Source organism: Hyperolius riggenbachi, chromosome 11, assembly GCF_040937935.1.
Source record: "Hyperolius riggenbachi isolate aHypRig1 chromosome 11, aHypRig1.pri, whole genome shotgun sequence".
NCBI classification, from domain to species: Eukaryota; Metazoa; Chordata; class Amphibia; order Anura; family Hyperoliidae; genus Hyperolius; species Hyperolius riggenbachi.
This window is the reverse complement of record NC_090656.1, coordinates 110841052-110856560: the sequence shown is the minus strand read 5'-3', so window position 1 is coordinate 110856560 and position 15509 is coordinate 110841052. Positions and strand designations below refer to the sequence as shown.

Sequence of the window (15509 nt, the reverse complement as noted above, 5' to 3'; positions counted from 1 at the left end):
CAGTATTTAATGCCGCCACGTAGTTTAGTGGCAGCAGGGAGTGCCGTCATTCCTGCTCTCCCAGCGCCTAACTCAACGGCAGCGTACTAACGTGTACCCGTTTTGTGGCTACACTTGTTATGGTTTCGAAGATCATGATGGCCGCACTTTATGACCCTTGGGAGATGGGCCCCAAGCGCACCAAGGGGAGGCAAGGGAAGAGGTGTGAACATTGGGGGCCCTGTGAATTGTAGTTATGCCACTGGAACTGTCTGTATAGCAATAAAGAGTCAAACGTATTTTTCAATTGAAATATACATTTACATAGATCAGTACATTAGTCATGAAACAGGGACACTCGAGGAAGAAATAGGGACAGTGGGATTTGGTTTCCAAAAAAAGGTCAGTTCAGTTGGGAGCTATGTAGACATTCCAGAATAATGCAGCGAAACACAACAGCACGCAGCTCTTCTAGCTGTAATCCAGAGCTGTCCCCTTGTACAGCACATATTATTGTACATCACACATTACCACCCCTCTACATAGTATATCACAGCACATACTGTATTATTGTACAGCACACAGACAGTAGCAGGGCCCTCCCCCTGGTGTTGCCTATGAGGACAGGGCGGCAGGGGGATCGGCATGGCACAGACACACCTCGCAGGGAGGGGGGCTCTTTCTGCTCCCTCCTCCTTCTCTAGTCACTTGGCTTTCATCCGCTTTGCTGTCTGAATAACGGAACCTGAGCTGTCGCCATGGGGGTAGAAGGATGCACCAAATGCATTAAATACATGCTGTTCGTCTTCAATTTCATCTTCTGGGTGAGTGGCAGCGTCTGATGGGCGTCAGTGATTAGCAGGCAGTGATCGCTGCGCTGGGATCAGTGGGCTGAGGATGGGGAGCTGCTAGAGTGGGCTTCTTGGTTAGATCTCCTATAGGCACCAACGTGAAGCCCAGCACATATGCTTCTGTATTCCAGCATTCCATTCGTGGTTTGTGTTGAGAAGGGATGAGCGGCAGGGCTTGGCTGGATGCTGCTGAGACAGTGGCTTGTTTCCATAGCCTATATTATACAATGTATGCATTATGGAAGGGAAGCCCGCCTTGCAGAAGCAAACAACAGCCCTCTGCGGGGGTTCCCATCCCCACGTGGTGCAGGGGATCAAGGCTGGTCCCTCCCCAGCACCCCCTCCTCCTCCTTCTCTGTGTGCCACTAAGCTGGCCAAGTAACAAGTGGTGTCACCAACAAAGACACTACACTGATTTTAGCGGAGATGTGTTTAGGTACAGAAATGTGTGCACAGCTCAAAAAGAAAACCTGTTGGGCTATATGTACAATATGTGGAAAAAAATGTAATTAGTATGAAACACTTGCATATTTGTTATTAAATGTTACGGACGGTGCGCTGTTACATGTGCGTTTAGTAGAAGCTACAAAGCAATATGTAGTGTACTTCTGATGTGGTTTCAGTATTCTTAGTTCTATTGCTGTTGGTTATTTTTGGCTATTAAGCTTACATGTAATCTTCCTTATTGTCACTCTTCCCCATGGGCATCTAACCTCATCTTTTTCATAACCTAACCCAGTGATAGGCAAACACGTTTACCTATCACTGACCTAACCCTTGTGAACCTTTAATCCCCATCATTTTCACCACCTAACGGTTAGGTGATGAAAATGATGGGGATTAAAGGTTCACAAGGGTTAGGTCAGTGGTGGGTAAACTTGTTTGCCTATCACTGGGTTAGGTTATGAAAAAGGTCCTAACCCTTAAAGGGATACTGTAGGGGGGTCGGGGGAAAATGAGTTGAAGTTACCCGGGGCTTCTAATGGTCCCCCGTAGACATCCTGTGCCCGCGCAGCCACTCACCGATGCTCCGGCCCCGCCTCCAGTTCACTTCTGGAATTTCTGACTTTAAAGTCAGAAAACCACTGCGCTTGCATTGCCGTGTCCTCGCTCCCGCTGATGGCACCAGGAGCATACTGTGCAGACCAAAGACCATACTGGACTTGTGCAATACACTCCTGGTGACATCAGCGGGAGCGAGGACACGGCAATGCAGGCGCAGTGGTTTTCTGACTTTAAAGTCAGAAATTCCAGAAGTGAACTGGAGGCGGGGCCGGAGCATCGGTGAGTGGCTGCGCGGGCACAGGATGTCTGCGGGGGACCACTAGAAGCCCCGGGTAACTTCAACTCATTTTCCCCCGACCCCCCTACAGTATCCCTTTAAGCATCACCTAACCCTCTGTGTATTTGCTTTATCTAAACCTTTTTTTCAGCACCTAACCTTGACTACCTAGTTCTTGTTGATGGTGACATATAATTAGGGGATGCAAAGGGCTCCTGGACCAGAGGAACCCTCCTTCAACCATTGTATTAGTTCTTTATTGGTCCTGTGCTGGTAATGATCACCTCTTCATGTGCTTTGAATACAGAATAATACCCTCCCTGCTTACACCTCTCTGCACTGCTGCTATCCTTGGTAGGTTTTGGTGCTCATTATCAGTTGTCATGTAGAGAGTGCAAAACTCACACTGGGGCCAGTACTTCCTTAGCTTGCTGATTAAATGACCCTTCCTTATCTATGTCTTACTGCCAGTCTACTTGACAATGCCTAACCGTCCTCATCATCACCTGACCTTCCTTATGGACGCCCAATAGTAACCGCTGTTACCAGTGCCTGTCCCCAACCCTCCATATGAACGTTTAGCCTTAGCCATCATAACTGATGCTTAACCATAATTCTTAAAAGGAAACTAAACTGAGAAGGATATGGATTTTTTCTTTTAAAATAATACCAGTTGCCTGACTCTCCTGGTGATCCTGTGCCTCTAATACTATCAACCACAGCCCTTCAACAAGCATGCAGATCAGGTGCTCTGACTGAAGTCAGACTGCATTAGCTGCATGCTTGTTTCAGGTCTGTGATTCAGCCACTACCGCAGCCAAAGGAATCAGCAGGGCTGCCAGGCAACTGGTATTAATTAAAAGGAAACATCCATATCCTACTCAGTTAAAGAGGATCTGTAACGTCAAAAGATCCCCTGGGGGGTACTCACCTGGGTTGGGGGAAGCCTCCGGATCCTAATGAGGCTTCCCATGCCGTCCTCCGTCCCTCAGGGGTCTCGCTGCAGCCCTCCGAGAATGATGACGTCAATATTTACCTTCCTGGCTCCTGTGCAGGTGCTCTGACGGCTGTCGGCTCCAAAGTAGGCGGAAATACCCGATCGCCGTCGGGTCTGCTCTACTGCGCAGGCGCAAGTTTCCGGCGCCTGCGCAGTAGAGCGAACCCGACTGAGATCGGGTATTTCCGTGTAGTTCGGAGCCGAGAGCAGCCACAGCGCCCCCGCTGGAGCCAGCAAAGGTAAATATTGAACTGACAGTCGGGTCTGTCGCCGGCTGTTCGGAGGGCTGCAGCAAGACCCCCGTGGGACAGAGGACGGCGTGGGAAGCCTCATTAGGATCCGGAGGCTTCCCCCACCCGAAGTGAGTACCCCCCAGGGGATCTTTTTGATGTTACAGAGTCTCTTTAAGGTTCCCTTTAATCAATGCCTAACTAGAACCATTCTTATTGGCACTAAACTAGTAATTAGCTTTCCCATTCAAAAAATAAAGATGAACCCTACACCAGAATGGCCAACACCTCTAGGAAAATGACCTGTTTATTGGAGTTGTATTTGTCCCCTAGCCTGATATACAGTACTGTAATGTCATTCTGTTTAAGTATGATTACATGCAAAACTTACATTATTACTGTTATACATTTATATAGCGCAGACTTGTTTTTTTTTTTTTTTTTTTTTTTTGAAGCATTTTACATGACAAATGGAAGCAGCTACTTGCAACTTAGCCACATATTATACCATCAGCCATTTCTTACTTATTATGGTATTAATTAAACAAATTATTCATTTGGACTGTTGTCAATGTGTAGTGACGAGTCAAATGAATACAAAGGTTTCTGTGATTTTTTTTTGATTAGCTAAATAAATAGTTGGCATCCCTAATGCCAGCTACACTCTGCCCATGTCCTCTGATGCAGTACAGCCATGGTTTTGAAGGTCTATATCTGGAAACCTTATTACAGTTTAGTATTATCTGTTGAGGGCTCGTTCCCACTGTAGCGACGCGATTTCGGCCGCATTCCGACGCTTGTAAAAACGCATGCGGATGCGTTTCCGCATGCGTTTTTACCCGCGATTTCGCATGCGATTTCGCATGGCAGGGTGCCATGCGAAATTAACCATGACACTGCCAGGGCTAAATAAAATTGAAAAAGGTGCGAAATCGCACGCGAAATCGCGGGTAAAACGCATGTAACAAACGCATGCGTTTTTACTATTAAATACATTAGCGGCGATTCGCACGGATTCCCAACGCAGGCGAAATCGTTGGCTCTTTTGTGCGTTTTTTTACCGCTGAAAAAAACGCACCTCAACAACGCTACAGTGGAAACAGGCCCATCCACTTGCATTACATGTGCGGATCTGCATGCGTTGGACGCATGCAGATTCGCGATAGTGGGAACGAGCCCTTACTGTATTAGAAAATTACCAACATGCAGGGCCGTGCAGAGGATCCTCATGAGGGTGGTGCTCTAATTTGAAAAAGGGGCCCTAATCAATCAATCGTGCTAAATTGCATATGTAATACATCCTCTCCACAATGCAGAATTCGTTTATTTAGTTTATTGGGTGCTGAGGTGCCAAAGTACAGTCTGTGTCAAGCTGCAGTGGGTACCAAGGTCCAGTTTATATTGGGTGCTAAGCAGTATTGGATGCTGAATGAGTAGCAGATGTTGATAACCAATAGTGGGTGCCACTGCCATGTGAGTGTTAATTGGTACAGGGAACCATTCGAGTGCTGGGTACAGTACAAGAGTGCGTACTGGGCGCTTGTAGGTGCAGTGGGTAGGACATGAGTGAGAAGGGAGTGCCGTGTGGGGTCTGGATGTTTGCCATGGGAGAGTACTGTGTCTCTTATGGGTTCGGTCCAAGGGTGGGTGCTATTTGGGTGCTGTCCATGGACGGGTACTAGGTGCATATAATGGCTTAGTAACGTGGTGCTATCTGAGTACTGTGCCATGTGGGGGTTGATTATGGGGGGTATAGTGTGTCATGTGGGTCCTAGGTGCAAATACTGAGTGCAAATTGGGTACTTGGAGTGAGTACATGGTGTCATATGGGTGATAGGTGTTGGCTAGTGGGGTATTTGTTATGTGGGTGCTAAATGCAGATGCTGGTTGCCATGTGGGTTCTGAGTGCTGGCAGAGGGTGTCATGTGGATTCTGGCTGTATGGGTGGGTATCACGCATCATGTGGGTGTTGATTGCAGGTACTCATTCCCTTGTGAGTTCTGGGTGCATGTACTTGATGTCATGTGAGTGCTTGGTGTGGGTGCTGTGCACCAAGTACAGGCTTGGTGCAGCTGGAACAATTGCAGATGAAATATGTAGGTGCTGGGTGCAGGCACCGGGTATCACATAGGTGCAAATACTTGGTGCCATGCCTGCACTGAGTGCTAGCTATGGGTGGGCATTGTGTTTCATGTGGATTCTGAGTGCAGGTGTGTTGGTTATGTGAGTGCAGATAGTGGGTGCCATGTGGAGGCTGTGTGCAGGTGTTAGTAGTGGGTGCCATGTCGGGGCTGGGTGCAAGTACTGTGCCATGTCAATGTAAGTACTAGGTGCCAGCTATAGGGTGAAGTGTGTGTGTGTGTGTGTGTGTGTGTGTGTGTGTGTGTGTGTGTGTGTATGTAGCTAGACTGGATATCATGTGGGTGCTTGGTACAAGTACTGGGTGCTTGCTATAGCGAGGGTTACTGGCTAAATGTAATGTGGGTGCTGGATATTGGTGGGATTGCTGTGGGTGCTGGATATTGGTGGGATTGCTGTGGGTGCAGGGGAGGTGGGAGGTCATTGTGGGTGCTGCTATGAATGGCATAGTTGCTGCTAGTGGAGGTAGAGGTCAGTGTGGTTGCTGGGGGAGTTAGAGGTCAGTGTGGGTGCTGGGGGAAGGGTAGGTCAATGTGGGTGCGGGGAGAAGTAACTGTGGGTTCCGTGAAACGTAGAGGTCAGTATGGGTGCTGGAGGAAAGGGAGGTCACTGTGGGTGCTTAAGGGAGGTCACTGTGGGTCTTGGGGGAGGTAGAGGTCATTGTGGGTGCAGCTGATGGAATAGCCACACTTCATTTTAAAGTGTCCCGGGCGGGGCTTCCTGTGGGTGGGTGGGGCTTATCGTGGTCATGGAGGAACCTATTTTGTGTGGCCAGAGGGGCCTTTTTTGAAGATTTAAAAAGGGGGAGGGGGTGCCTGGGCACCCAGAGCATCCCCCCTGCACATGCCTGCCAACATTTTGTGAAAAGCTCACAGAAATATTCATTAATATCAACTGATTCACAACTCTGCAGTATCTGTCTTGGCTAAGATTCAGTGGAAGTCTGATCATAATCAAATCAACCACTATTATTGGTGTTGTATTTCTCAAACTAATACAAAACCATGTTTGTCTGCTTGATCTGATAAGGGTTTTCACTGGTTATGGCACTAAATCATTTTGATGTTGAAAACTGAAAACAAAGTGAACTTTGCTAAGCAGTTTTGGGGAATGCAGATTTCATGCTAGCTTCACACCACAAGTCCGGTCCGTTTAAAAAAAAAAATGGAGCAAGATGATGGGTCCTATGTTAAGCGGTCTATTCAGTCATGTTCCAATTTGTCTGTCTTTTGCAATGGAAGGCAAAGTCCCAATCTGCTTGATTTTTACAGACGCTGTATGGAGGTTAGACATGTGATAATAGCAATGTATATGTGCAGCTACCATCCACTACACAAACACATCTTAGTGTGATCCAATCCTTAGGGTGCTTTGACAATGGGCCGGTGAGGTAATTTCAACGCACCCCACCACAGGGCAGTGGAAGTCTATGGGGACTTTTTCATACCGATGCGGTACGGCACGGTGGGACGGAAGTGGTGTTTTTGCCGCACACCCGATGCTAGGACAAGTCTACTTTACCATGCGGCTCTGCGGGTGACGTCAGTGTACCGGAAGTCATGTAAGTCTATGACCGCGCATGTGTGTGAAAACCCACTGCAAGTTTTACGTGTTGCGCATGCGCGGAATCATATTTTTAGTTATACACTTTCCCGCACGTGATCGCTTAAGCCACATGAAGTCAGCATCACTGCCTGCTTGGCCGGCTGCCAGATAGGGATTACTGTGTACTAACGCGGTAATCCCCGAAGGCCTGTTTTTGGCGCCAATCTGCGGTCTGAAACCGGCTAAAGGGCCTTTTTCACTGCAAACCATGATCATAAACACACTATGATCTGATCAGGATAAGCATCTATTTTTAAACACAATTTTCCGTACATTGTGCCATGATTTTTTCATGTGGTCTTCGTTATGTATTTTGCAATATTGTGGAAATGAGAGCGGGGCATTATGCATGGGTAAATCTCAAAAAAAACCTGCATTGTACTGCGCTTTGTTATGCAATTTTTCTTGCACTCCCATAAAATACATCCTAAACACACACACAAAAAAAAAGTTACAGTCAATATGGCAGCTCAGTTAGTACAAGGAAGTTGAAGGGCAGGGAAGCTCCAGGGGACTTATTTACCTGATTGCATAGGACACAGGTAGCATACAAAGTTACTTTATAATGAAGGCAAATAACGATAAAAACAGAGGGGCCAACAGAGGTTAAAATACACTAAAAACAGATCAAAGTGGACCCGAACTCTTGCACAGGACAGAAGGAAAACAGAGAGAAATGCACTCTGTATTCAGAGAGTTTAGGCTGTCTAATTTGTATCTAAAAATCTTAAATTGTAATTTGATCCTCCCCGGTGACACATAACTGCCTATGGCAGATAAGCAGATAAGCCCCATTTGAAAGTACAGGCTGTAAACAATATGTCTGCTTCCATGAATCAGGAAGTAGAAACTGTGCAGATTTATTTTAGGATTTGTATCGGCTGTAACAAAGAAATGTTTTTGTTTGAAGGTTATTATGCTGTTGTGTATCTTTTAGTGCCCAGAGGGTTTCTGAGTCCAGTTCCACTTTAAAAGGTAATTCAAGCGCAATAGATCTATGATAAAACAAAAAAGTTTTACTTTCATTTAAAAAGCTCCATATGTGTTTCATGAGACAACCCGCTTCCTCGGGCAAAATGCAGGAGTATCTTTTTTCCAAGAGCTTGACGCCTCCGGAGACGGGACACTAGTCCCATTGCTAGATTTCTGTGGGAAATGAACATAAACGATCATCTTGTGGCAATGAAAATCTGGGGAATTTTTTGTACACATGGATAGTTCTTGGCCCAGGTGGCCCATCTGTGGTGAACCTAGTGTGTATACCCAATCCTCACCCAATATGTTGCTGAGGGACCTGGAGTGCTGAGTCTTCTCGGCTGAGAACAGGCCACAGCCATTGGTCTCCTTCTTCTCCTTACCGCACTGCCTCTGTGCGGCGCTGTCATCCCTCCATCCACCCTTGCGTTGCAATTGTGCAGCACGTGTCCTGAATGCTGCAGAGGACAGTAATTGTGCATGTGTACGCACCCTCAGGGGCTTGTGTACAAAGATGGTTATTTTTGCATTTTAAAAGATTTCAAATGCATTTTGAATATCTAATGAAGCACTGTAACTTGTTTGTAGAAGGCGCTCAGAGCTGTATTTGGCGGGAATTCTGGTTTTCCAAATCCAGCCATTGCTCTTTTCTAGATTTAAGCATACCATATACTGGCAGACTTTCTCCCAATGTGCCCAACAGATAGATCCTTCTCTGACTGGCATCTGATCAGAGAGGGGTCTGTCACTGCCACACACTGTTAAAAATCAATTACTGCTGCTCCCCAGGTGCTCTCCCTGCTAATGCTGCTCTCCCCAGGCCCCATGCAGAGTATTAGTGCAGTGAAGCGCTCTTACTCACCTCTCCAGTTGGCACGCTCCTTCCTGTGTGCCGCTCTCATCTCCTGGTGTCCGTTTAGTTGAACATCATCAGTTGATTTTTTTCTAATTTCATAACCAATCTTATGCTGGGTACGCACGATGCATTTTTTCTGTCGGTTTTTTTGTGCTATTGATTTCCGATTTGGTTTTCCGATCGATTTGCGATTTGATTCTTTTATCTTATCTATTTCCATTCACTTCTATGAGAAATCAATCGAAAATAAGATCGGACATGTCGGAAATTATCTATCGAACCATCTATCAGATAGATGGTTCGGTACATAATTTCCGACATGTCCGATCTTATTTTCGATTAACCCCCAACCCCCGGGCCGCGGCCCAGCTGTTCTGAGCCAGGCGCGTCCTTCTGAATGCACAGAGTGAGACACTCCGTTTAGCGTCACTGCACTAAACAACATGCTGATGAGAAGCAGAGCTATCCACGTAATGATTCGTGTGAATTTTTTTTTGGAAAAGCAGAAAATCCTGTTCTAGGCAGTGGCCATCTTGCCAAGGTAATGCTGACATCATATCCTCCCTGACGCTTGTTTCCCCCCCTCCCTTCTCTTGCTCATTGTGTATTCATTAGCTGCCCTCCTCCCAGAGTCTTCAGACACTCCCACTGAGGTGTATACTAACAACTGCACTGTCTATTTTTTATTTACATATCCAATCACTGAGTCACCTCAGCCTTGCTTGTAAACACAAGTAATCAGAGGGTGTTTCTGATAAGCAGCTAGATAGGGAAATAAATGGAAGAGGAGGAATATATTATAGATAAAAAGAACTCCAAGCATTCAACTGTTTGGCACTACAGCCAGTGCTCCTAAAGTATGTGAACTACAAACCATAACAGTAGAAAAAGTTTTGCAAGTTTTGAATGCAGGATTAGCATCTTTATCACTTAATACACTCAGACCAGTTGCTGTTGAAATTTTATTTTTATGGTGACAATACCGCTTTTAAAGCAGCATGCTTTTTGTCTGTACAGACAGCGGGTGGCAGCAGTGAGGATGGCTGAGATGCTCTGGTGTGTTGCATCTCTCTGCAGGGACGTGAGGTAAGCAGCTGATGCTAGAAGTTAGTGTAGGAAGAATGGAAGGCTTAGTGAGAGTGAGGAGGAAGGTTTAAGCTGGCCACTAACGGTCCAATTTCTAGCGAAAAATCGTTCGAGCGAGCAGAAATTCTGATTGGATTGGTTGTAAATAATCTCCATTGGTGGACACAATCGATTATGAACGAGTGAATAAAATGTTGCCCGAATGAATTTTCGTCGAACGAAAATTTGGATTTTCTTGGTGGGCGTGATAGATAGGAAGCAATGATTGGTTAGTTGATGGTGTAGTGAACGATTTTTCGTCCGATCAGAATTTCTGATTGCTCGAACGATTTTTCACTAGAAATTGGACCGTTAGTGGCCAACTTAAGTTAGAGTGAGGGGAGGAGAAAAGGGTATAACTGAATGAGGGGAGGAAGATGAGGGCAGGAAATGCTGGAGGGGACTGGTTCTGCACCAGTAGATGAGGAAGCCCAGGCAGTATCCCCCTCACTTTCACTACCTGTCACACCATCTGCATCTTGTGCTGAATGGAATACACTGCTTCATACTCCAATAGTAAACTATGGTGGGTTATGCAGCAGCACTGCGCTAGTCAGCAAAACAAACAAAAAATCTAAACTGCTGAGAGTGATTAGGTTGGTGGTCAGGGGCCGGCGCTGCCAGGACTTCTTTAGGTCTGTCACTATCCGTAGAAAAAAAACCCACCACCACCCCCCCCCCCCCCCCACACACACACACACACACACACACACACATACACACACCTCGGTCCTTGGCAAAACTGCCTGATGTGGAAACGGTCCTTGAGGCAAAAAAGGTTGGGGACCACTGTTCTATCTAACACAAAATTGTATGGTGTGTACCTAGCATTAGACCACTGATGAATCGTTCATGTTGTTTTGGTCCACCATTACCCTGCAGGTCATCATCTTTACTTCTGGCAGACAAAGAAAAAAACGGACAGTGTAAACTCTCCTTATCTGTTAACACGACCACTAACAGTGTGGTAGGCTGATATAGACATATACACAGAGGGAGATACTGCAGTCATCTGCCACAATGAAACAATGTTCCCAGACAGGAGCTTGGCAGTTGGCAACGTAACAGCCGTTGTCCCCCAACAATGCAACAATGTTCCCAGTCTGTCATGGAAACTGTTGTGGCCTTGACATCACACTGTGGGAGGGGTTTCACCAAAATCTCAGCCAAACAGTTCTTCCTGGTCAGTGTTCTCCCCAGGATCAAACAAGTGGGCGGGCCGCCCGGGTAAATTCAATTACCGCCCGGCTGGCTGCGTTCCAGTTATCACCGGCGTTGGGCACTCTCGCAAGGAAAAAAAAAAAAAAAAAAACAAACAAAAAAAAACCCAGCGCTGCTCCTGAAGCTACACAGTTCCGTGCACGAGATCTCGCGCTTCCCGGCGAGCTCGTGCATTAATTGGCCGAGCAGTAGAGGCGGGACCAGCGCGTGAGGCTGAAGACTGACACGCAGAACAGCAGAGGAGGCGGCGCGCGAGGGAGGCAGCCGACACAGAGGCGTGCATTGAGGCTGTCTGCGTGCACGGACACTGTCAAGCCTATAAGTATGCATATGTAACAGGCTGACAGGCCGTGCAATCTAGCCATATGAATGAAGTTGCGGGCGGACGGGTTGTCGGGGGCTATTTGGGAGCTAGCTATTGCAGGGAATAAAAAAAACAAGAACGATTTAAAAAAAAAACACCTCGGTGTTCTCCCCAGGCTGCGAGCAGTGTGGAGTAGGGGAATGCCCACAAGTGCAGTAGCTGGGGTCCGGCCTCAATCCCCCCTCCCTCTCCCCCCGCTCAACCAGCTCCTCAGGCGGTGTCAAAATTCAGCGTCACTGGCTCTCGGCTGTCTCAAACGCTAGAGCACAAGCCAGCCGCCTGATTCACGTTGTCTCATGTCCTCTCCCCGATGCTGCACATACTTTTTAGTATGCACAGCATCGGAGAGGACATGAGACAACGTGAATCAGGCGGCTGGCTTGTGCTCTAGCGTTTGAGACAGCCGAGAGCCAGTGACGCTGAATTTTGACACCGCCTGAGGAGCTGGTTGAGCGGGGGGAGAGGGAGGGGGGATTGAGGCCGGACCCCAGCTACTGCACTTGTGGGCATTCCCCTACTCCACACTGCTCGCAGCCTGGGGAGAACACTGAGGTGTTTTTTAAATCGTTCTGTGTTTTTACTAAAAAGTATGTGCAGCATCGGGGAGAGGACATGAGACAACGTGAATCAGGCAGCAGGCTTGTGCTCTAGCGTTTGAGACAGCCGAGAGCCAGTGACGCTGAATTTGCCACCGCCTGAGGAGCTGGTTGAGCAAAGCACGCTGCCGCCCCCACTTAAGGTTTGCGAAAGCCCGGGAGCCAGCTCCATCTGGGGAGGGGGGGGGGGTCGAGGTGAGTTGCACACCCTCCCCACCAGCCTGACCACCTCCCCACTAGCCCACCCGCCTAATCACCACCCCACTAGCCCACCAGCCTAATCACCACCCCACTAGCTCACCAGCCTGAACACTAGCCCACCAGCCTGACAACTCACCCCACTAGCCCACCAGCCTGACCACCTCCCCACTAGCCCACCAGCCTGACCACCTCCCCACTAGCCTACCAGCCCAATCACCACCCCACTAGCTCACCAGCCTGACCACCTCCCCACTAGCCTACCAGCCTGACCACCTCCCCACTAGCCCACCAGCCTAATCACCACCCCACTAGCTCACCAGCCTGACCACTAGCCCACCAGCCTGACCACTAGCCCACCAGCCTGACAACCCACCCCACTAGCCTGACCACTAGCCCACCAGCCTGACCCCCCCCCCCACTAGCCCACCAGCCAAATCACCACCCCACCAACCTGACCACTAGCCCACCAGCCCAATCACCACCCCACTAGCTCACCAGCCTGACCACCTCCCCACTAGCCCACAAGCCTGACCACCTCCCCAATAGCCCACAAGCCTGACCACCTCCCCAATAGCCCACCAACCTGACCACCCACCCCACTAGCCCACCAGTCTGACCACCTCCCCACTAGCCACCAGCCTGACCACAAGCCTACCCTAGACCTACCTACCCACTTACTCAACCCACCAGCCTGACTTACCCACCCACACCACTTCGGTGTTACCCTTCTTTTCCACCCAGCATGACCTTAGGGCCCTTTTCCACTACCTGCGATCCGCTTCAGAAAGCGGATCGCAGCCGTTTTGATGAGCACCGTGATAACATGTAAATCGCGGTGCTCATTTCCCACTAGCATGCGTCGTATTTTTCTGAATCACAATTGTCGGCCGATCGTGATCCGTTCCCAGCAGCTATATGGAGCAATCACGGGTAGTGTAAATTGTAGGTTGCGTGATCGCAGCGCATTTGCGATCGCACTACCTAGTGGAAAAGGGCCCTTACTTCCCCACCCGGCTACTTTTTCATGCCACCCGGCTGAAAAAAAATTCTGGGAGAACACTGCTGGTAATTATAAAGGAAAAGGTAAAGATTTTCTTGTGGGAAAGGGGGTATTGGCTACTCGGAGAAATGGCGTTCAGTCCGGGGTTAAAGTTACTCTTTGAGCTCTGGAAGCAGGGAGACATGAGTAATGATCCAAACAGGGAGTTCAGGATACAGAGAACAGAGCTTCAGCAGTGAGTTACCCCAGAAACGTATTTTTTATGGTCAAAGCCAGGACATGTAATAATAGGTTTAAGCAATTAATAATATGTTGGGAATGTTTCCGTGTCTATGATTACATATTGTAGTTATGACAGTGTTATGTCAGGCTTGGCCAGTTATCAGTTCACAGCTCAGCTCCTATGCCCCAATCTATCCCCCCCTTCTTCACCCTATGTGGCGCGTCCCCGCTTGAACGGGAGGTGAGGAAACAACACCTGCCCGACTTCGGTTACACCCAGGCCTTGTAGGTGCAAGGTATAGGAGCTGAACGTAGAGTGAACTATGTAGCTCACCAGAACCTAACAGGAGATAAGCAGAGTCCAGTAACAATCCGAGGTCATACACGTACAATCAGAAGTATCGAGGTACACAAGGAGCAGGCAAAATCAAGGTCAGGTAATCCTAGGTCGGTCCAGGCAGAGATCAGAGAATAGTCAGGGATCAGGCAGAAGGTCGGTTCAGGCAGCAGGCAAAGCGTAGTCAGATTCCAGGCAGAGGTCGGTTCACAGGTTATCAATAAGCAGAAAATCACACCCAGCAAAAGCACACAGCCAAAGCTATCACGGGCAATCACAGGAAGCACTCAGCAGGTTTAAATACTTCATGCAACCAATCAGTGGTCGACCACATGCACACAGCAGCCAATCACACGCAGGCAATAATCCTGTTTAAGTGTCAGCTGAAGAGATCAGCTGACACAGGTAGCAATACATGTCAGTTGGGTAACTACTCAGCTGACTAACAAAACCTCCTGGCTGTATATTAGCTATAGCATACTGGTCAAAGTCATCGCCTCTGGCGTGAGAGGCCAGGGTTCAAATCCAGCCAGGGACAGTATTCATATTTTATATATTTATTAAAACCCATGTCAGTTGACTAAACTGTCAGCTGACACTACCTCTGTCGCCGCCTCAGACCATACTGTGGCCGAGAGGAGCGAGAAAACCGCCCACCAGTATGCGCAGAGCGATCCCCAGTGCACGCATCACCAACGGAGGATGGCCGTTGACATGCGGAAGTGGAGGTTCCGACGCAACTCTCATCATGAGCGGTCGCATTGCGGGAACCTCCAGGTGAATTCCTAACAGACAGGAGATAGTCTGACGTTTTTACTTAACCCTATGACAGGAGATATTCTGAGGCGTTCACTGGCCATATGCATGGAGATATATTGAGGTGTACACTGGCCATATGCCTGGACAGGGCTGCGAAGTCGGTACGAAAACCATGCGACTCCATCTCCTCAGTTTATGAAACCTCAGACTCCAGGTAGTCAAAATTTGCTCTGACTCCGACTCCTCGACTCCGACTCCTTAGTCTAATTTTTACAAAGGCTATGGATTTGGTTCAAAAATCAGCCGAATCCTCAGACTCCAGGTACCCCAAATTGCTTCGACTCCACAGCCCTGTGCCTGGACATATATTGAGGTGTACACTGGGCATATGACAGGAGATATATTGAGGTGTACACTGGCAATATGACTGAAGATATTTTGAGGTGTACACTGGCCATATCATTGGAGGTGTTCACAGGCAATATGCCTGGAGATATATTGAGGTGTACACTGGCCATATGACTGGAGATATTTTGAGGTGTACACTGGCCATATGACAGGAGATATATATTGAGGTGTACACTGGGCATATGACAGGAAATATTTTGAGGTGTTCACTGGCCATATGATTGGAGGTGTTCACTGGCAATATGCCTGGATATATATTGAGGTGTACACTGGGCATATGACAGGAGATATATTTTGAGGTGCACACTGGGCATATGACAGGAGATATATATTGAGGTGTACACTGGGCATATGACAGGAGA

General features: G+C 48.0%; 1 protein-coding gene across 1 annotated transcript in view; it reads left to right on the top strand.

Moving 5' to 3' along the window:
* The first annotated feature begins 641 nt into the window (after nt 1-641).
* The window catches only part of CD81 (CD81 molecule), a 99731-nt gene continuing 84863 nt past the window's right edge, over nt 642-15509 (top strand). The window contains exon 1 of the mRNA XM_068261221.1: nt 642-803. Within this exon, the coding sequence (XP_068117322.1) occupies nt 738-803 (66 nt within the window). The 5' untranslated portion in view covers nt 642-737. The remainder of the gene's footprint in view (nt 804-15509) is intronic.